This window comes from Papio anubis, chromosome 10 (genome assembly GCF_008728515.1).
Source record: "Papio anubis isolate 15944 chromosome 10, Panubis1.0, whole genome shotgun sequence".
Lineage (NCBI taxonomy): Eukaryota > Metazoa > Chordata > Mammalia > Primates > Cercopithecidae > Papio > Papio anubis.
Window position 1 is genome coordinate 86,562,104 of NC_044985.1, and position 22,651 is coordinate 86,584,754.

Here is a 22,651-nt window from a genome sequence, read left to right on the forward strand (position 1 = left end):
TCTGTCTCAAAAAAAACAAAACAAAACAAAACAAAAGATTAGCTGGGCGAGGTGGCGGGCGCCTGTAGTCCCAGCTACTCGGGAGGCTGAGGCAGGAGAATGGCGTAAACCTGGGAGGCGGAGTTTGCGGTGAGCTGAGATCCGGCCACTGCATTCCAGCCTGGGCAACAGAACGAGACTCCGCCTCAAAAAAAAAAAAAAAATAAAGAAAGAAAACATATAAAACTCTCAGAACAGTATCTGGCACCTAGTAAACATTCAATAAATGTTCTCTGTTAAATTAAAAATTAAAGTGATTATCTTTAATTATTGTCGGATTTGAACAAGAATGGAATGTAGGTTTTATCCCCTAAGGAATTTGATCTATTGCTTTTGCCTTCCTAGAGCATCCTGTTGAAAAGATTCAGGATAAAGATTGCTGAGACTGATAAGTGATTTCTGCCTTTAGCAAGGGGCTTGGGGCACTTTTATCATTTATTTGCCAGTCTAGGCAGTGCTGCTGCAAAGAATATGTTGGAAATACTTTATCTTAGGTTGTAGGTGGGTGCTTTCAGAAAGCTGATGTAGACTCTTTTCAAATTTTATCATGTCACTACTCTAAGCCCTGGTTTCTTGATTTTTTTTTTTTTTTTTTTTTGAGACAGAGCCTCGCCCAGGCTAGAGTGCAGTGGCGCAATCTCGGCTCACTGCAACCTCTGCCTCCCAGGTTCAAGCAATTCTCCTGACTCAGCCTCCTGAGTAGCTGGGATTATAGATGCCCACCACCATGCCCGGCTAAATTTTTTTTTTTTTTTTTTTGTATTTTTAGTAGAGATGGGTTTCACCATATTGGCCAGGCTGGTCTTGAACTCCTGACCTCAGGTGATCCGCCCACCTCAGCGTCCCAAAGTGCTGGTATTACAGGTGTGAGCCAGCGCACCCGGCCTGATTTTGAAATAATTATGTATTACTCTCAGGCCTTTCCAGCTCCTAGGGGAAGATTGGAAATGGCAGAAGGAGATTCTGGAAAATACAGAGAAAGAGAAATGCAGCATTTAAAAAGTTAACAGGGCCAGGCACAGTGACTCACACCTGTAATCCCAGCACTTTGGGAGGCTGAGGCAGGCGAATCACCTGAGGTCAGGAGTTCAAGACCAGCCTGACCAACATGGAGAAACTACATCTCTACTAAAAATACAAAATTAACCAGGTGTGGCGACCCATGCCTATAGTCCCAGCTACTTGGGAGGCTGAGGCAGGAGAATAGTTTGTACCCGGGAGGTGGAGGTTGTGGTGAGCTGAGATTGCACTATTGCACTCCAGCCTGGACAATAAGAGCGAAACTTTGTCTCAAAAGAAAAAAAAAAAAAGAACATGGAACAAGTTTTGAAAGATGTTAATCTCTCCTCCTGTCCCATACCCAACCTCATAATTTGCTTTGGTCATGAGAATGAGTGAATAAGGTTTTACTGTACATGATTATTTATCGTCATAATTATTTGACACAAAGGTTTTCTTTCTTTTTTTTTTTTTTTTCCTGTCTCTTTGGCAGTCATTCTTTATTCTGTGTATGTTCAAATACCCTGAGAGCCTTCTAGCTTAGTGCTCCAGCATGTCAATGGGCCTAATTGCCTATAAGACTGATTTGCCATTTCTGCTTTAGAGTTTGTACAGAGCTACAATGTCACCAACCTCTGCCCCCACACTGCCTCTATGTTCTTTTAAAGATTCTTGTCTGATTCTTTGCAAGTTCGCCTTCCAAAAACGTTAGATTAATTTATATTTCCAGCATTAGCTACCCATGTGGCAGTTCTATTAATTTGGTTTAAACTACCTGATTTTTCAGAGTGCCTTTTGTATTTGCTGACTATACCAATTTAGGGAGAGAAACTGTAATGTGTATGCGTGCTTGCATTATTTGGGATTCTTTTGACTCAGAAGGTATTTTCTTTCCAACTTTCTTAACGTAGGCTTATTTACCTTATAGGTGATTTATGTGAGTATTTAACTCTCTGTGACCCAGGTGATTGATGTCTGGTTTTCTTTCCTATTTCTTTCTTATTTAAAAATTTTTTTTAGAGACAAGGTCTCACTGTGTTTCCCAGGCTAGAGTGTAGTGGCTCTTCACAGGTATAGTCACCATGCGCTACAGCCTCAAACTCCTTGGCTCAAAGGATCCTCCTGCGTCAGCCTCCTGAGTAGTTGGGACTACAGTCGCCTGCCCCCACGCATCTTTCTCTTTCCTGTTTCTTTGGTTTGGTTTCTTTATGGCATAAACCAGTCATCTTTTGCTTTTAAAAGTCTTACTTTATTTTTTCCTGGACCCTTTGTGTTTCTGAGGCTGTTTTTTTTAAACCCTCAAAGGTTGATTTTGATTAATATTTTATGAAAGTGTTTGTTTTTTCTAAAAGGACCTTGGCTTCAGAATATTTTATGAAAGTATTTTATTTTTGCAATTTATAGGTTGGCATTTGCTATTTATGGAAAAATTCTGAGTTTTCCAATTTATGGAAAAGATCTGAATTCAGAAACTTTGTAAGATGTCCTGTGATTAAAACAATAAAAGTTGAATATTTAGTAAACTAGAGATAATTGTTGAATTACTGAAGATAGCTGTTTATAAATCTACAAACTTGTTTACAGGTTGTTTTCTTTGAATTGAAAGAATAGTAATTTAGAGTAAAAATATCACTATTTTACATGTTTGGTAGATCTAAGCAATACTAAGAAGTATATTTTAATGTTATGAAAATGAAGAGGTAAAATTACTTTTTGAGTAACATTAGCTGTTTTGAATAAAACCTTGGTCTACTGGTTGAAATTAGAATGTAACAGGAGTAGAAAGTGTAACATTGGGAGTAAAAGAAATGTTACAGTCTTTTTTGGGGGACCTAAATTAAGTAACTTCAGTGTAAGTTCTGTTGTTGCCTGTCAGTAGCTTTGCCTTCCTTGGGGTAAGCCTAGGAGTCTGAGAATTTTAATTTCCAAATCTTTACTACTTGGAGTGGTGTTCCTATCCTTTCTTATTTCACATGTTAGATCAAATTTCTCTAGGCCAGTGACACCATACATTGTTTTTCTGTTGTTTTTTTAGTTTATTTATTTTTTAAGGTCTTGCTTGTCACCAGCCGAGGTGCAGTGCCATGATCGTGGTTCACTGCAGCCCTGACCTATCATGATTAAGCAATCCTCCCTCCTCAGCCTCCCAAGTAGCTAAGACAACAGGTGCATGCCACCACACCTTGCTAATTTTTAAATTTTTTTTGGAGAGATGGGGGTCTTACTGTGTTGCCCAGGCTGGTCTTGAACTCCTGGACTCAAGCCATCCTCCTGCCTCAGCCTCCCAAAGTGTTGGGATTACAGGTGTGGTCCACTGGGCCTGGCCTATTAAATAGGCTGGGCACATCTAGCAGATGAAGGGTTATATTTTGGAATCCTTTAATACAAATAGTTTCATGGCCAGGCGGCATGGTGGCTCATGCCTGTAATCCCAGCACTTTGGGAGGCCACAGCGGGTAGATCACTTGAGCTCAGGAGTTCAAGACCAGTCTGGCCAACATGGTGAAACCCCATCTCTACCAAAAATACAAAAAATTAGCCAGGCATAGTGGTGTGTGTGCTTGCAATCTCAGCTACTCAGGAGACTGAGGCACAAGAATCGCTTGAACCTGGGAGGTGGAGGTTGCAGAGAGCTGAGATCGTGCCACTACACTCCAGCCTGGGTGACAGAGTGAGACTCTGTCTCAAAAGTCAATCCATCAGTCAATAAAACAAATAGTTTCATGATTGTGTAACTTAATTTTTTTTTTTTTTTTTTTTGAGGCAGAGTCTTGCTCTGTTGCCCAGGCTGGAGTGTAGCGGTGCGATCTTGGCTCACTGCAGCCTCCGCCTCCCAGGTTCAAGCAATCTCCTGCCTCAGCCTCCTGAGTAGCTGAGATTACACAAGCACGCCAGTATGCCCAGCTAATGTTTTGCATTTTTGGTAGAGATGGGGTTTCATCATGTTGGCCAGGCTGGTCTCAAACTCCTGACCTCAGGTGATCCGCCTGTTTTGGCCCCCCAAAGTGCTGGTATTACAGGCATAAGCCACCACGTGCAGCCTAATTATTTATTTTATTGTCAGAAGGGATCTACTTTCAACAAAATTTTATGTGTACAATACAGTATAAATATAACAGGTATGATAATTATACAACAGATCTCTAGAACTTACTCATTTTGCTTAACTGAAATTTTATGTCCCTTGGTTAGTAACTCTCTTACTCCATCCCCCCAGTCCCTGGCAATCACCATTCCATTTCTGATTCTATGATTTGACTATTTTAGATTCCTCATATAAGTTGAATCATGCAGTATTTGTCTTTTTGTGACTGACTTATTTCATTTAGTAGGATGTCCTCATGGTTCATCCATATTATCATATACTGCAGAATTTCTTTTTTTAAGACTGAATGCTTGGATAATACTCCATTGTATGTATATGCCGCAGTTTCTTTATCCATTCATCTGCCAGTGGATATTTAGGTTGTTTCTATACCTTTGCTATTGTGAATAGTGCTGCAGTGAACATGTGAGTGCAGATACCTCTTTGAAATACTGATTCCAGTTCTTTTGGAATTGCTAGAGCATGTGGTTTTTCCGTTTTTAATTATTTGTTTCATTTTTAGAGACTGAGTCTTGTTCTGTTGTGCAGGCCAAAATACCGTGGCATGATCATAGCTCACTGCAGCCTCGAACTCCTGAGCTCAAGTGATCCTCCTGCCTCAGCCTCCCAAATAGCTGGACTCTAGACATGTGCCACCACACCTGAAAAATTAAAAAAAAAATTTTAGAGACGGAGTGTCACTTTGTTGCCCCGGCTGATCTTGAACTCTTGGCCTCAAGCAGTCCTCCCACCTCAACCTCTCCTGAGTCACTGAGATTATTGGTATGAGCCGCTAGGCCCGGCCAATTATTAATTTTTTGAGTGATCTTTATACTGTTTTCCATAGAAGCTCTACTGTTTGTCATTCCCAACAACGGTGTACAGGGGTTCCACTTTCTCTACATCCTCACCAACACTTGTCTTTTTGATAATAGCCATCCTGACAGGCGCAAGATGATATTTCATTGTAGTTCTGATTTATCTTTCCCCAATTAATAATGTTGAGCATTTTCTTATATACCTCTTGGTCATTTGCATGTCTTCTTTGGCGAAATGTCTATTCAAGTCCTTAGCCCATTTTTTTTTTTTTTCCAAAGTTTTGATCTTGTTGCCCAGGCTAGAGTACAATGGAGGGATCTCAGTTCACTGCAACCTCCGCCTCCTGGGTTCAAGCGATTCTTGTGTCTCAGTTTCCTGAGTAGCTGGGATTACAGACGCCCACCATCACGCCCGGCTAATTTTTGTATTTTTAGTAGAGATGGGGTTTCATCATATCGGTCAGCCTGGTCTTGAACTGACCTCAGGTGATCTGCCCACCTCGGCCTCACAAAGTACTGGAATTACAGGTGTGAGCCACCATGCCTGGCCAGCCCATTTTTTAATTATTAGTTTTATCGCCATTGAGTTGTATGTGTTTCTTATATGTTTTGGAGATTAGCCTCTTATCAGATACATAGTTTGCAAATATTTTCTCATTTTTTAGGTTGCTTTTTTACTCTGTTGATGGTTTTCTGTGTTGTGCATAAGCTTTTTAGTTTTTGCTTTTTTTTGTCTGTACTTTTGATGTCATGAAATTATTGTCAAGATCAGTATCATGAAGCTTGTCCCCTATGTTTATTTCTAGGAGTTTTATAGTTCATGTCTTATATTTAAATCTTGAATCAATTTTAAGTTGATTTTTATATGGAGTAAGAGTACAGCTTCTTTCTTTTGCATGTGGATATTCAGTTTCCCCAGCACCATTTGTTGAAGAGACTGTCCTTCCCCCGTTGGCACCCTCATTGAAGATTGGTTGAGTGTTAATGTGTGGATTTATTTATGGACTCTTTCTACTGTCCCATTGATGTATGTCTTATCTTTATGCCAGTACCGTATTGTTTTTATTACTGTAACATTTTAATATGTCTTGAAATCAAGAAGTATGATGCCTGTAGCTTTGTTCTTTCTCAAGATTTATTTGGCTATTCATGGTCTTTTGTAGTTTGACACGAGTTTTAGAATTATTACCTATTTCCATAAAAATGCCACTGGGATTTTGATAGGGATTACATTGAATTTGTAGGTGGTTTTGGGTAGTGTGGACGTTTAAACAGTATTAAAGGTCTTCCAGTCCATGAACGTGAAATGCCTGTTTGTTTATGTCATCTTTAATTTCTTTAATCAATGTTTTTTGGTTTTCTGTACATAAGTCTTTCACTTTCTTAGTTATGCTTATTCTTATGTTATTTTTGGTGCTGTTGTAAATGAGATTGCTTTCCTAATTTTTGTAATTTTTTCTTATTTTTAATTTTTATGGGTACATATTAGGTGTATATATTAATGAGGTAGCTGAGATATTTTGATACAAGCATATAATGCATAATAATCACATCAGAGTGAATGAGATATCTATAATCTCAAGCATTTATGATTTCTTTGTATTACAAACATTCCAGTGATATTATTTTACTTATTTTTAAATGTATAATAAATTGTTGAGTGGAGTCACCCTGTTGTGCTATCAATTACTAGATCTTATTCTATCTAACTATATTTTTTGTACCCATTAACCATCCCCCTTCCCTTCTTGCCTGCTACTAACCTTCTCAGCCTCTGATCACCATCCTTCTATTCTCTGTCTCCATGAGTTCAATTGTTTTAATTTTAAGCTCCCACAAATGAGAACGTGCAAAGTTTGTCTTTCTCTGACTGGCTGATTTCACTTAACACGATGTCCTCCAATTCCATTCATGCTGTTGCAAATGACAGGATCTCTTTTTTTGTTACGGCTGAATAGTACTCCATCGTGTATATGTACCACATTTTCTTTATGTATTCATCTGTTGATGGACACTTAGGTTGCTTTCAGATCTTGGCTATTGGGAATAGTGCTGCAGTAAACATGGGAGTGCAGATACTTTTTCGATATACTGATTTTCTTTCTTTCAGGTATATGCCTAGGAGTAGGATTGCTGGATCGTATGGTTCCTCTATTTTTTGTATTTTGAGGAACCTCCAAACTGTTCTCCTTAGTGGTAGTACTAATTTACATTCCCACCAACAGTGTACGAGGGTTCCCTTTTCTACACATTCCTGCCAGTATTTGTTATTGCCCGGCTTTTGAATAAAAACCATTTTAATTGGGGTGAGATGGTATCTCATTGTAGTTTTGATTTGTGTTTTTCTGATGACCAGTGATACTGAGCACCTTTGCATATACCTGTTTGTCATTTGTATGTCTTTTGAGAAATATATGTTGAGATTTTTTGCCCATTTTAAATTGGATTATTAGAGTTTTTCCTGTTGAATTGTTTGAGCTCCTTATATATTTTGGCCATTAATCCCTTGTTGGATGGGTAGTTTGCAAATGTTTTCTCCCATTCTTTGGGTTGTCTTTTTACCTTGTTGATTGTTTCTGTTACTGTGCAGAAGCTTTTTAACTTAATATGACCCTATTTGTCCATTTTCGCTTTGGGTTGCCTGTGCCTGTGGGTTATTACTCAAGAAATCTTTGCCCAGACCAACATCATGGAGAGTTTTCCCAATGTTTTCTTGTAGTAGTTTCATAGTTTGAGGTCTTAAATTCTTTAATCTATTTTGATTTCATTTTTGTATATGGTGAGAGATAGGGTCTAGTTTCATTCTTCTGCATATAAATAACCAGCTTCCCCAGCACGATTTATTGAACAGACTGTCCTTTCCCCATGTATGTTCTTGGCATCTTTATCAAAAATGAGTTTGCTGTAGATGTATGGATTTATCTCTGGATTCTTTCTTCTATTCCACTGACCTCTGTGTGTCTGTTTTTATGCCAATACCATGCCGTTTTGGTTACTGTTGTTCTGTAGTATAATTTGAAGTCAGGTAATGTGATTCCTCCAGTTTTGTTCTTTTTGCTCAGGGTAACTTGGGCTGTTCTGATAGGTCTTTTGTGGCTCCTTATAAATTTTAGGATTTTTTTTTCTATTTCTGTGAAGAATATTGTGGCATTTTGATATAGATTGCATTAAATCTGTAGATTGCTTTGGCTAGTATGAACATTTTAACAATATCTATTCTTTTAATCCATGAACATGGGATTTCTTTCCTTTTCTTGTGTGTCTTTAATTTCTCCACTCAGTGTTTTACAGTTTTCAATGAAGAGATCTTTCACTTCTTTGGTTAAGTTAATTCCTAGGTATTTTATTTTACTTGTAGCTGTTGTAAATGGAATTACTTTGTTGATTTCTTTTTCAGATTAATTGCTGTTGGCATGTAGAAATGTCACTGATTTTTGTATGTTGATTTTGTATCCTGCAACCTTGCTAAATTTATCAGCTCTCTCTTTTTTTTTTTGGTGGAGGCTTTAGGTGTTTCCAAATATAAGATCATGTTATCTGCAAACAAGGATAATTTGACTTCTTCCATTCCAGTTTGGGTGCCCATTATTTCCTTCTCTTTTCCAATTGCTCTGTCTAGCTTTTCCAGTACTATATCGAGTAACAGTGGTGAAAGTGGGCATCCTTGTCATGTTCCTCGTCTTATAAGAAAGGGTTTCCATTTTTCCCTATTCAATATGACATTAGCTATGGGTCTGTCATAAATGACTTGTATTATATTGAGATATGTTCCTTCTATACCCAGTTTTTTGAAGGTTTTTATCGTGAAGAGATGTTGGATGTTATCAAATGCATTTTCAGCATTAAAATGATCATATAGTTTTTGTCCTCGTTCTGTTAATGTGATATATCACATTGATTGATTTGCATTTGTTGAACTATCCTTGCATCCCTGGGATAAATTCCATTTGGTCATAATAAATGATCTTTTTAATGTGTTGTTTAATTCAGTTTGCTAGTATTTTGTTGAATTTTGCATCAATATTCATCAGTGATAATGGCCTATAGTTTTCTTTCTTTGAAGGTTTGTTTTTGGTAACAGGGTAATACTGGCCTCATAGAATGAGTTTGAAAATATTCCCTCCCCTGTTGTTCAGAATAGTTTTAGTAGGATTGGTGTTAGTTCTTCTTTAAATGTTTGGTAGAATTCAGCACTGAAGCCATCGGGTCCTGGGATTTTCTTTGCCGAGGTGCTTTTTATTATGGTTTTGATTTTGTTACTTGTTACTAGTCTGTTCAGGTTTTGGATTTATTCATGGTTCAATATTGGTAGATTGTGTGTGTCTAGGAATTTATCCATTTATTCTAGATTTTCCAACGTATTGGCATATAGTTGCTCATGTAGCCAATAATGATCCTTTGAATTTCTGTGGTATTGGTTGTAATATCTCCTTTTCCCTCTCTGATTTTATTTATTTAGATCTCTCTTTTTCTCTTAGTCTGGCTAAAGATTTGTCAGTTTTATCTTTTCAAAATCCACCTTTTTGTTTTGTTGATCTTTTGTATTTTCTTCATGTCAAATTCATTTATTTTTGTTCTGATCTTTATTATTTCTTCTACTAATTTTGTGTTTGGTTTGCTCTTTTCTGGTTCTGTAAGATGCATTATTAGGTTGTTTATTTGAAGTTTTTCTTTTTTTTTGATGTAGGCACTTTTAGCTATAAAATTCCCTCTTAGTACTGCTTTCACTGTATCCCATAGGTTTTGGTATGTTGTGTTTCCATTATCTTTCTTTTTTTTTTTTGAGAAGGAGTTTCACTCTGTTGCTCAGGCTAGAGTGCAGTGGCGTGATCTCGGCTCACTGCAAGCTCTGCCTCCCGGGTTCAAACAATTCTCTTGTCTCAGCCTCCCAAGTAGTTGAGATTACAGGCACACACCACCATGCCCAACTAATTTTTGTATTTTTAGTAGAGATGAGGTTTCACCATGTTGGCCAGGCTGGTCTTGAACTCCCAACTTGTGGTGATCCACCTGCCTCAGCCTCCCACAGTGCTAGGATTACAGGCTTGAGCCACCACGCCTGGCCCTCCATTATCATTTGTTGTAAGAAATGTTTTAATTTCCTTCTTAATTTCTTCATTGACCCATTGGTTATTCAGGAGCATATTGTTCAATTTTCGTGTTTTTTTTTTATAGTTTCCAAAATTCCTCATTACTTATATCTAATTTTATTCCATTGTGGTCAGTGAAGATGCTTGATATTATTTCAGATTTTTCAGAATGTGTTAAGACTTTTTTTTGGGACCTAACAGATGGTCTATCCGTGGATCTATGTGCTGAGGAAAAGAATGTGTATTCTACAGCTGTTGGTTGAAATATTCTGTAAATATCTATTAGGTGCATTTGGTTTATAGTATAGATTGAGTCTTATTTTTTTGTTGTTGTTGATTTTATGTATAGATGATCTGTTCAATACTGAAAGTGGGGTGGTGAAGTCTCCAGCTGTTATTGTATTGGGGTCTATCTCTATTTAGATCTAATAATATTTGCTTTATATATTTGTGTGCTCCAGTGTTGGGTGCATATATATTTACAGTTGTTATATCCTCTTGTTGAATTGAGGATATAACATCCATGTAGTGACCTTCTTTGTCTCTTCTTACAGTTTTTGTCTTGAAACTACTCCTGCTCTTTTTTGGTTTACGTTTGCATAGAACATCTTTTTCCATCCCTTTTTTTTCAGCCTATATGTTTCTTCATAGATGAAATGTATTTCTTGTAGGCAACAGATCATTGGGTTGGTTGTTTATTCATTTAGCCACTGTGTGTTTTGTTTGGAGAGTTTAGTCCATTTTCATTCAGTGTTATTATTGAAGGGTAAAGACTTACTCCTGCCATTTTGTTATTTGTTTTCTGGTTGTTTTGTGGTCTTCCTTCTTTTCTTCCTTCCTATCTTCCTTTTAGTGAAGGTGATTTTCTCTGGTGGTATGATTTATTTTCTTGCTTTTTATTTTTAGTGTATCTGCTGTATGTTTTTTGATTTGAGATTACCACAAGGCTTGCAAATACTCTTATAACCCATTATTTTAAGCTGATAACAACTTAACTCTGTTGCAAACAAACAAGCAAAAGGAAAACTAATAAAAACTCTACACCTTAACTTCCTTTCCCTGCTTTTAAACTTTTTGTTTCTATTTATTTTACTGTCTGTGTCTTAAAGAATTCTTTTAGTTATTATTTTTGATTGGTTCATCGTTTAGTCTTTCTACATAAGAATGATTTACACACCACAGTTATGGTGTTATAATACTCTGTATTTTTCTGGGTTCTTACCAGTGACTTTTGCACCTTTACGTGATTTTTAATTGCTCATTAATGTCTGTCTGTTTCTGACTGAAGTACTCTTTAGTATTTCTTGTGGGCCAAGTCTGGCATTGATGAAATCCCCCAGCTTTTGTTTGTCTGGGAAAGTCTTTATTTCTCCTTCATGTTTGAATAATATTTTTGCCAGTATTATTCTAGGGTAAAAGCTTTTTACTTTCACCACTTTAAATATGTCATGCCACTCTCTCCTGGCCTGTAAGGTTTCCACTGAAAAGTCTGTTGCCAGATGTGCTAGAATTCCATTACATGTTATTTGTCTCTTTTCGCTTGTAGCTTTTAGGATTCTTTCTTTATCCTTGACTTTTTGGGAGTTGTGTTGAGGTAGTCTTCTTTGGGTTAAGTCTGTTTGGTGATGTATAACCTTCTTCTACTTGGATATTGATATCTCTTTAGATTTGGGAAGCTCTCTGTTATTATCCATTTGAATAAACCTTCTACCCCTATCTCTTTCTTTACCTCCCCTTTAAGGCCAATAACTCTTCAGTTTGCCCTTCTGAGGCTATTTTCTAGATCCTGTAGGCATGCTTTATTATTTTCTTTTTCTTTTTTTTTCTTTTGTCTCTTTTGACTCTGTGTTTTCAAATAAACTGCCTTCACGCTTACTATTTTTTTCCTCTGCTTGATCAGTTCTACTACTAAAAGACTCTAATACGTTCTTAAGTATGTCAGTTGCATTTTTCAACTCCAGAATTTCTGCTTCTTTTTAATTATTTCAATCTCTTTGTTAAATTTGTCTGATAGAATTCTGAATTCCCTGTGTTACCTGGAATTTCTTTGAGCTTCCTCAAAACAGCTATTTTGAATTTTCTATCTTAAAGGTCACATATCTGCTTCTCTAGCATTGGTCTCTGGTTCATTTGGTGAGGTCATGCTTTTGTGAATGGTCTTAATGCTAATGGATGTTAATCTGTGTCTGGGCATTGAAGAGTTAGGTATTTATTGTAGGTCTTTGTAGTGCAGGCTTGCTTGTACCTTCTTGGGAAAGAGTTTCAGATATTTGCAAAGCCTGGGTGTTAGCTGGGTGCAGTGGCTGACACCTGTAACTCTCCAGCACTTTGGAAGTTTGAGAAGGGCAGATTGCTTCAGCTCAGGAGTTTGAGACCAGCCTGGGTAACATGGCGAAACCCCATCTCTACAAAAAAAAAAAAAACAAAAAAACAAGCCGGGTGTGGTGGCATATGCCTACAGTCTCAGCTACTTGGGAGGCTGAGGTGGGAGGATCACTCAAGCCCAGGAAGTTGAGGCTACAGTGAGCTGAGATGGTGCCACTACTCCGGCCTGGGTGACAGAGTGAGATCCTGTCTCAAAAAAAAAAACAAAACATAGGTGTCGTAATCTAAGCTGTGTCTCTGTTAGAGTGTACCCCAAGCTCAGTAATGTTGTAATATTCTTGCAGAGTTGTAGATATACTGCCTTGACAATGTTGGTTAAGATCCAGAAGAATTATCTGGATTACAAGGCAGAGACCCTCGTTCTGTTCGGTTTCTTTCTCAAGACACTCACAAACAGAGTGTCCTTCTCTGTTCTGAGCCTCCTGGAGCTGGGGGAGGGATGACACAAGCACCCCTGTGACTACTACCAATGTGATTGCACTGGGTCAGACCTGAAGCCAGCACAGCTTTTCACCCAAGGCCTGCTGTAACCATTATCTGGCTAGTGTTTATGGTTACTCAGGGCCCTGGGGCTCTACAGTAAGTAGGTGGCGAAATCAGTGAGGTTTGTGTCCTTTCCTTCCTGGCGGTTAGTTTCCCCAGGCCCTGGCAGGTCCAGAGGTGTTGTAGGGAGTTAGGGACTAGAGTCAAAAACCTTAGAAGTCTTTCTGGCGAGCTGGCACTCAGACCACAAGATGCAGTCCTTCCCACTCTTTCCTCCCCTATCCATAGGCAGAGGAGCCTCACCTTGTAGCCACCACTGCCACATACCTACAGGTAGTACTGCCAGGCCACTGCTGCCAGTGTTCCCTTAAGGCCCAAAGGCTCTTCAGTCAGCTTGTGGTTAATGCTACCTGGTGTGGAACTCACCCTTCAGGGCAGTGGTTTCCCCTCTGGCCCAGGGCAGGTCCAGAAATGCCATGTAGAGCCAAGGCCTGGAATCGAGAACCCCAAAAGCCCGCTTGGTGCTCTATGTCACTGTGGCCAAGCTGGTACCTAAGGTGGAAGACAAAGTTCCCTTTAACTTTTTTTCCCTCTGCTTGTCTCAGGCAGGAGTATTCCCATAGCTACCATAGCTGGGAACACGCTGAGTCTCACCTGAAGCTAGCAAGTCTCAGAGTCTTATCCAAGGTCCGCACTGCCTGGCCATGACTGCTGGTTTCTCAGGGGCTCTTTGGTCTGATGGGTCCTGCTGGAACTGGTTTCTTTCCTTCAAGGCAGCAAGTTCCCTTCTGGCCTAGGGTGTGTCTAGAAATGTCCTCCAGGAGCTAAGACCTAGAAAGGGGGCCTCATGTCTCTGAGTGGTGTCCTATCCTGTTTGGCTGAGCTGGTATCCAAGATGCAAGACAAAGAATATATCTCTTTTGGAGCTGTGAACTGTGTAGCCTGGGGTTGGGTGGCACCAGCACGCCATTGGCCGCCCTGCTCATATGTCAGTAGGTCACGTGTCCCCCAAGTCCACTGGCTCTGAGCCCAGTTACATTAGGACTTGCTTAGGATTTGCAGTCTCTGTGTCCTACACTGCCTTTCAAATTTATTTGAGGCCCTAGAGTACTTCAGTCTGCAGTGATGAAGCTTTCTGGAATTCAAGTTCTGGCCATGGGGTTGGGCAATTCCCCTCTGGCTAAGGCTAGTTTAAGTACTCCCTCTATGGGTGGGTGTCAGCTGAGTTCAGCCTGTTTTGCTTTCTCCAGTGATGGCGGCACTGAGTTCAGTGCAGTCTCTCATAACCGCTGTGCTCTCCCTCTCCCAAGTGCGCACCACACAGTTCGCTGCAGTGGCAAAGGGGTGAAGGAGGGAGGGGGAATGGTGGCATTGGCTATTCAAACCTGTCTTTCCTACCCTCTTGCAATGCCTCTTTTAGTGATATGAAGTTAAAACCAGGTACTGTGTGTGCTCATCTGATTTTTGGTTCTTATGAAGGTGCTTTTTGGTGTATAGATAGTTATTAAATTGGTGTCCTTCTTGGGGAGACAATAAGTGCAGCCTTCTATTCTGCCATCTTGCTGCCTGCATTCCAGAACCTTTTTTCATAATTTCCTTTTTAGATATTTGTTAATGTTTGGAAGCACATCTGATTTTTTTGTTGTTGATTTTGTATCCTGCAACTTGTTTATTAGTTGTAACAGTTTGTTTTGTGGAGTTTTAGGGTTTTCTATAATGACATAATGTTGTGTCCAAATGGGACAATTTTAATTCTTGTTTTTCCAATTTGGAGGCTATTTATTTAGCCTAATTGTCCTGGTTAAGACTTCTAGTACTGTGTCGAATAGAAGTGACAAGAGTGGGGCATCCTTGCCTTGTTCCTGATCCTAGAGAAAAAGCTTTCAGTTTTTCTTCATTGAATGTGGTGTTAGCTGTGGGCTTCTCCTTTATGAAATTTATTTTATTATGTTGAGATGCTTTTCTGTTATTCCTGGTTTGTTTTTATCATGAAAGGGCGTGAATTTTGTGAGTTTTTTCTGCATCTGTTGAAATGATCATATAATGCTATTCTTTATTTTGTTAATGTGGCTTATTATATCAGTTGATTTTTTTGTTTATTGAATCTTCTATGCATCGTAGGGATAAATTCCACTTTGTTGTGGTATATAATTTTTAAAAAATTTTGTTGTTGGTTGGGTTTGCTGGTATTTGATTGAGGATCTTTGCATCTGTATTTGTCAAGGAGTAACTAACACATTTTTTAACCTCATTAAAAATAATTTTGAAGATGTACTCCAAGTCTCAACAATGAACCTGGCCCTGTGCGCTCCACTCGCTGATGCTTCCCAGCGATCTAGGTTGTTTGAATGCTTTTCCCACTATTTGACTGGATGACTCGTACTCTGGTAGTATCTCCTCATTTCATAAAACTCTGCCTACCTGCCTCCCCTGTCCTTCCAATTCTGGATTAGGTGCCTTTCTTAGGGGACTTCTATCATCACATATATCATAATTAGCTATTTATTCCTTCTCTTCTAGAAGAAGCTGTTTGAGAATAAGAGCTGTATTTCCTCTTGACCTCCAATCGTTAATCCAGTGTCTGACACATTATTAGATACTTTAATATAAGTCTTCTAGTACATAAGACAAGACTGAACAAAATCAAAACATTTAATTAAAACTCAGTTTTACTTTTTATTAATACCTAAGTGTCCTACAATCAAAGCACAGCTTCTTAGTTGAACAAAGAAAGCAATTGTCTTTTGCTTTAGGAGTATAAGTAAAACTGATGTCTTTGCTAGGTATTTTTTCCTGCCCTGAACATCGTATCACTGAAGTGAGCAAAGCTGTCTGTTGCTCCTTATGCTTATTTTTATTTGTCTTAGTAATTAATACTGTTATTCTCATCATCTTTAATTTGTTCTTAATAAATCTATAGGAATCTTTTATATACCTTTGCTTTTCTTTGAATTAATTTTTATACTTAAAATTACTGTCATTTAAGAATTTTCCTGATTCTTAAAACTTTTTATTTTGAGAAAAATCTTAAGTGTACAGAAGAGTTGCAAGGATATTAAGTACCAGTATACCTTTCACCTATATTTACCAAGTAACATTTGCCACATTTTGCTTTATTTTTGTCTGTATGTGCAATTATGTTATTTGCTAATCATTAGTAAGTTGCAGACATTCTAACTCTTCTTATTTCAGCATGTATATGAACAAGGACTTTTAAAAATACCGATATAATTATCAAATTCAGGAGATTTAAGATGGATATAATACTGTTATTTAATATATGGTTTATATTCCAAATTTTTCAGTTGCTCAGATTGTGTGCTCAATAGCAATTTCCCCTGTAATCTAGGATCCAGTCAGGGAGCACACATGGCATTTACATGTCATTTCTATTCAATATCCTTTAATCCAGGAAAGTTCCTCAGCCTGAGTTTTTGAGTCTTTCATGACGTTAATGTTTTTTAAGAGTGTAACCAGTATTTTTTTGAATGTTGTCAACTTGAGTTTATATATTCCTTTGTGGTAAGATTCAATTTATTACATTTTTGTTAGGAATACTGTATGGGATGTATGTTCCTTTCTGTGCCTGTGGATCAAGAGTCATATGAAGTCAGTGATGTTAAGTTTGATCCATCAGAAACCTTTGTAACTAATAAGTAATTTGTGGAGAAATAGTTGAGATTGTAAATATTCTTTTCTCCAAGAAACACTCATTGGTTTTAGCATTTGTTGATGATTATTACTTAAGTCAGTTATTACTATAATAGTTCCAAAATGATAACTTTGTAGCTCTATCATTCTTCTGTATTGATTTGTTGTCTAATACTTTCTAATGGAGGTATTTCTTTATGGAATTGTCCTAAATGGAGTTCATAAAATATTAGTGGAAATGACCTAAGATTTTTCTCCTTTTTATTATGAAAACGTTATATGTACAAAAAAAATCAGAAGAATACTACAGCTGTGATTCAAGAGTTTTTTTTTTTTTTTTTTTTTGAGGCAGAGTCTCGCTCTGTCGCCCAGGCTGGAGTGCAGTGGCGCGATCTCGGCTCACTGCAAGCTCCGCCTCCCGGGTTTACGCCATTCTCCTGCCTCAGCCTCCCGAGTAGCTGGGACTACAGGCGCCGCCACCACGCCCGGCTAATTTTTTGTATTTTTAGTAGAGACGGGGTTTCACTGTGTTAGCCAGGATGGTTTCGATCTCCTGACCTCGTGATCCGCCCGTCTCGGCCTCCCAAAGTGCTGGGATTACAGGCTTGAGCCACCGCGCCCGGCCTGATTCAAGAGTTTTAAACATTACTCATATTTGCTTTACCTATCTTGTATGTATGTGTGTGTTTGCTGCAATTTTTGAAAGTATGTTGGAGATACTATATTTTTATCCCTAAATATTTCAATAAGTATCTCCTAAGAATATTTTCTATATAACCATAGTAGCATTAGGTCACCTAAAAAAATTAACAATTCCATAATATCATGTAATAACCAGTTTATGTTAAAATTTCCCCAATGTGTCTTTTTTTTTTTTTAATGACCCAATTCAACGTTTATACATTACACTTGGACCCAGAAGGACCCAATTCGACATTCATACGTTGCACTTGGTTTCTCTTAAGTCTTCCTTAATTTAGAGCAGATCATTCTCGCACTTGTTTTCTTAATTACATTAAGTTTTTAAATTAATTATTCTTCACTTTAGAAAGAAAATGAACTTTTTGGTTTTGTAATTAGCAAGTAATTTGTGAGTTTTGGCACCACATAAATATCCTGTTCTTCAATAGCTTTTACCTAATAGATTTTGCTTCCATTGATGATCCTTGTCTAAATCAGTTGTTTTCTTGGAGGTTGCATGTGCCCAAGCCCACAACCACACATACAATCACAAATGAACAAGAAAAACTGATTTTTTTTGGTTACACACAAGGTATCATATTCTATACATTTTTCTGCAACCTTGTATTTCACTTAATATATTAAGGAGATTTCTTAAATAGAAGGATTCCCTCTTATCTGTAAGGGTTCCTCCCCTCTTACGTAGGGAGAGGTATAAACCAACTTTTTTTTCAAACTATATTTGAGAACCTCTAATAAGGTCTGAATTTAATACTAAACTACCATTTGAAATGCAGGGATAAAAATTTAAACAATTTTTGAATTTGGAATTGTATTTATAAAGTAACTCTTCATCATGATTTTAGCCTGAAGTTTTCATATAAATAGTAATATAAAATGTATGAAAGAGATGAGTTATCATTTATATTTGGTTAGAATTTGCAAAAAACTCTTTTCATAAAACTTGTTCTATTTCTACCCTCTGTTTTACTTGAAATTATTATGGCCATTTTTTTCATCAAAAATTATTTGCATTCTTTCATCTGTCTTTATGACCATAGAGATCACAAAATAAGTTACAACTTCTTGGCCTAATGGAATGAAAATAATAATGAACATTTACTGAGTGAATGTTTTGTTCTTGGCACTGTGCTTAAAAATTAAACCCTTTACACATACTAACTCTTTTAATTATGTTATAATTTTAGTAGGTAGATGACATTATTCCTTTTTTTTGAGACAGGGTCTCGCTCTGACACCCAGGCTGGAGTGCAGTGGAGCAAGCACAGCTCACTGCGACCTCAACCTCCCAGGCTCAAGCAATCCTCCCACCTCAGCCTTTCAAGTAGCTAGGACAACAGTCGTGAGCCATGATGCCCAGCTAATTTTTTGCATTTTTTTTAGAGATGATGTCTCCCTATGTTACCCAGGCTGGTCTTGAATTCCTGGGCTCAAGTGATCCTGAAGCCTTGGCATCTCAAAGCACTGGGATTAGCCATGCATAAGCATGAGCCACTGTGCCTGGCCTTACATTATTCTTATAAATGAGGAATTTAAAAATTCATATAGGAGAAGCATCTTGCTTAAGATACCTTTTTTTTTTTTTTTTTTTTTTTTAGATAGAGCCTCGCACCATCGCCCGGGCTAGAGTGCAGTGTTGAGATCTCGACTCACTGCAACCTCCACCTCCTGAGTTCAAGCGATTCTCCTGCCTCAGCCTCCCAAGCAGCTGGGATTACGGGTGGCTGCCACTACGCCTGGCTAATTTTTTGTATTTTTAGTAGAAACGGGGTTTCACTATGTTGACCAGGCTGTCTGAAACTCCTGACCTCGTGATACACCCACCTCGGCCTCCCAAAGTGCTGGGATTACAGGCATAAGCCACTGTGCCTGGCCCAAAAAAATGTTATTTAACTGATTTGAAACCTAAACATGTTTGTTTAACACCAACATATGTGATTCTGAACCACTCATACTATGCTGCTTATTCACAATAGTAAAGACATGGAATCAACCTAAATGCCCACCAACAGTAGCCTGGATAAGGAAAATGTGGTACATATACACCATGGACTACTATGCAGCCATAAAAGTAAACAAGATCATGTCCTTTGCAGGAACATGGATGGAGCTAGAGGCCATTATCCTTAGCAGACTAACACAGGAACAGAAAACCAACTACTGCATGTTCTCACTTATAAATGGGAGCTAAATGATGAGAACACATGGACACATAGAGGGGAAGAACAGATTTTGGGGCCTTCTAGAGGGTGGAGGGTGGGAGGAGGGAGAGGATCAGGGAAAATAGCTAATGAGTACTAGGCTTAGTACCTGGGTGACAAAATAATCTGTACAACAAACCCCCATGACACGAGTTTACCTGTTTACCTATGTAACAAACCAGTACATGTACCCTTGAACCTAAAAGTTAAAAAAATAATAATAATAATTCATTTGTTACGATTTTAAATTTTATAGTATTAAGTTTATTATTTTGATTTTGGTTTTTGATTTTGATACTTTATGCTATATGGTCCTATTTACATGTTGATCTTTGTGACAGGTATTTTAACAATGGACTTAAAGAGCCTGTGGACCCTAATATGAGAAATTATAAGTACAGTAGGGGTCACCTCTGGGATTGTGACATCAGTTGGTAACCTCAAAGTGAAACTGGAGTTTAGGTGAAATAGGGCATAGAGTGGTGGGAAGTTGACCAAATTGTAGCCCCTCCTTTTGATTCAGTGTATTTAAGGATCCTTGTCAGAATGGAGTCCTTTTAGCTATAAGGAGAAGATCCAGACCTGGAACATGACTAATTAGAATTGCAGTTTCTTCACTTTTGAAAACTTTTCCTTCCCCATTTGAAACTAGACCATTTTATAATTAGTAATTGGTACGTTAATAGTGCAAAGAATATTCAAACTACACGGTATTTTTTGATATTTTTTATTATTTCATGTACAAAATTCAAAAGGTATAGCAGGGTATACACTAAGGGTCTTTTTCCCCAGAGACAGCGACTGGTACCAGTTTTCTTTGTTACCATGTATTTTCTTCCAGATACAATTTACATACACATACATTCTTTTTAACAGTCCCATATAAAGGCAGTTGCTATACACACGGTACTGAGCCTTGAGGTTTTTCACTTAACAGTATATCATGGAGATTATTTCATGTCTGCATATTGTGAATTTCCTTATTCATTTTTTATAGCTGCACAGTACTCTGTTATAAAGGTATACCATAATTTATTTAGCCAGGCCTAAATAAATCTAACTTATTTACATTGTTTCAGTCTTACTTGTAATAACAGTGCTACAGGGATAATAGGCAAGTCATTTTGTACATAAAGATGTGCATTTGGTATCTGTGCAGGATAAATTGTTAAATAAGGGATTGCTGTGTCAGTTTGTGCATTTATAACTTTGACAGCAGGTGCTGAATATGCCCCCATAAAGGCTGTACGCTCCCACTAACAATATAGGAAAGTTTATATTAGCAAATTGCTCAATCTTGTTGAAGCTTTAACTTTTGTTTCCCTTCTTATCAGTGAGGTTGAACATAGTTTCATGTGCTAGGAACTCATTTGTATTTTCTTTCCTAGTACACTCTTTAAATTCTAGGTTTGGTATAACTACTTAAGGTTTAACTTTTTTTTTTTTTTTTAAAGACGGAGCCTCCCTCTGTCATCCAGGCTGGAGTGCAGTGGCATGATCTCGGCTCACTGCAATCTCCACCTCCCGAGTTCAAGCGATTCTCCTGCCTCAGTCTCCTGAGTAGCTGGGATTACAGGTGCACACTACCACGCCTGGCTAATTTTTGTATTTTTAGTAGAGATGAGGTTTCACCATGTTGGGCAGGCTGTTTTCGAACTCCTGACCTCCTGACCTGCCTGCCTTGGCCTCCTGAAGTGCTGGGATTACAGGCATAAGCTACCGCGCCCAGCCAGGTTTAACATTTTTGAAGCTATTCTCTGCAGATACTTATGGCAAGACTAGACATAATATAGAAGTTAATATTATGAGCTCTGGAGTCTTAGGTTTATTTCTTGGGTTTGCCACTTCCTAGCTGTAACACCTTAGGCAACTTACATGTGTTAAGTCAGATAAAGCATATGAAAGCACAGTGCCTAGCATATTAAGAGCACAAGGATGTTAGCTATTATTAGTATGCCTGATGCATGCTAATAATAGCTAACATTATTAGCTATTATATGTTAGTTGACTGTAGTAACTCTAGTTACTCTACATAGGTAACTTTGTTCCATAAATGCTTTATTTGGAGTATAATTATAATTATTTAAAAATACTATTTTTTTATTAGCAATAAAAATGAAGTGTGCCAAAATATTCATTGTAATTAATACCAGTTAAGTAACTGGTGCTAGGAGAATTTTGAGTAATTTGTGTTAATTATTTTTAATGTCTAATTTTTCTGTAATGGAAATATGTTTTATAATAGAAAAAATATGGTAAATTTAGATTGTTGTGAAATTATTTTTGTTAAAATATACCTCCCCTGTTTTTTCATTACAGACAGAGAGTGCATGGGCTGAAGAATACTCTGAAAAGAAGAAAGGATCTCATAAGCGCTCAGCATCTTGGGGCAGTACAGATCAACTTAAGGAGGTCAGAAAAATGGTTCTAAGATAGTGGGTGTGGAAATATGATCCTTCTGTTGGCTATTTCCTTGATATTATGGGCAGTAAGTCTTTGTAATTTTCCATTGATTTATTTTTTCTTTTTGGCTTGTGAAATACCAGGAAAACAATTATTGTGTTGATTTAATAAAGATTTGAGTAGGGAGATTTATGTATCACCTGATTTGTATTTTTGTCTTTTTTTTAGGAGAGTTCATCCTTGTCTGTTAACATCAGATTTAAACATTGTAACAATACAACAAATGTGAATTTATTCTTTTTTTTTTTTTTTTTTTTTTTTTTTGGGTGAGATGGAGTCTCCCTCTGTTGCCTAGGCTGGAATGCAGTGGTGCAACCTTGGCTCACTGCAGGCTCTGCCTCCCGGGCTCAAGCAATTCTCGTGCCTCAGCCTTCCAAGTAACTGGGACTGCAGGTATATGCCACCATGGCCAGCTAATTTTTGTATTTTCAGTAGAGACAGGGTTTCATCATATTGTCCAGGCTGGTCTCTAACTCCTGACCTCAAGCAGTCTGCCTGCCTTGGCCTCCCAAAGTGCTGGGATTACAGGCGTGAGTCACTGCACCTGGCCACATTTATTATTTTTCTATATATGGTGGTGTTTCTGAAATGGAGTATTCCCTATAACCATGATGATTATGGCTCCATGCTATGATTACCATTTTCTGTGCTGCTAATTAGTGACATTTTCATTTCACACATAATGTAGAAATGCAAAAATTCGGTCAAAGAATAAATAAGATATTCATTGGAATT

The 22,651-nt window shown here is 37.8% G+C and overlaps 1 protein-coding gene across 2 annotated transcripts in view; it reads left to right on the plus strand.

The window, feature by feature from the left end:
- Positions 1–22,651, plus strand: part of FAM117B (family with sequence similarity 117 member B) — a 139,122-nt gene that overhangs the window by 69,856 nt on the left and 46,615 nt on the right. For both annotated transcript variants that reach the window (XM_021923890.2, XM_031651456.1), the window contains exon 3: positions 21,773–21,865. In XM_021923890.2, the coding sequence (XP_021779582.2) occupies positions 21,773–21,865 (93 nt within the window). The remainder of the gene's footprint in view (positions 1–21,772; positions 21,866–22,651) is intronic.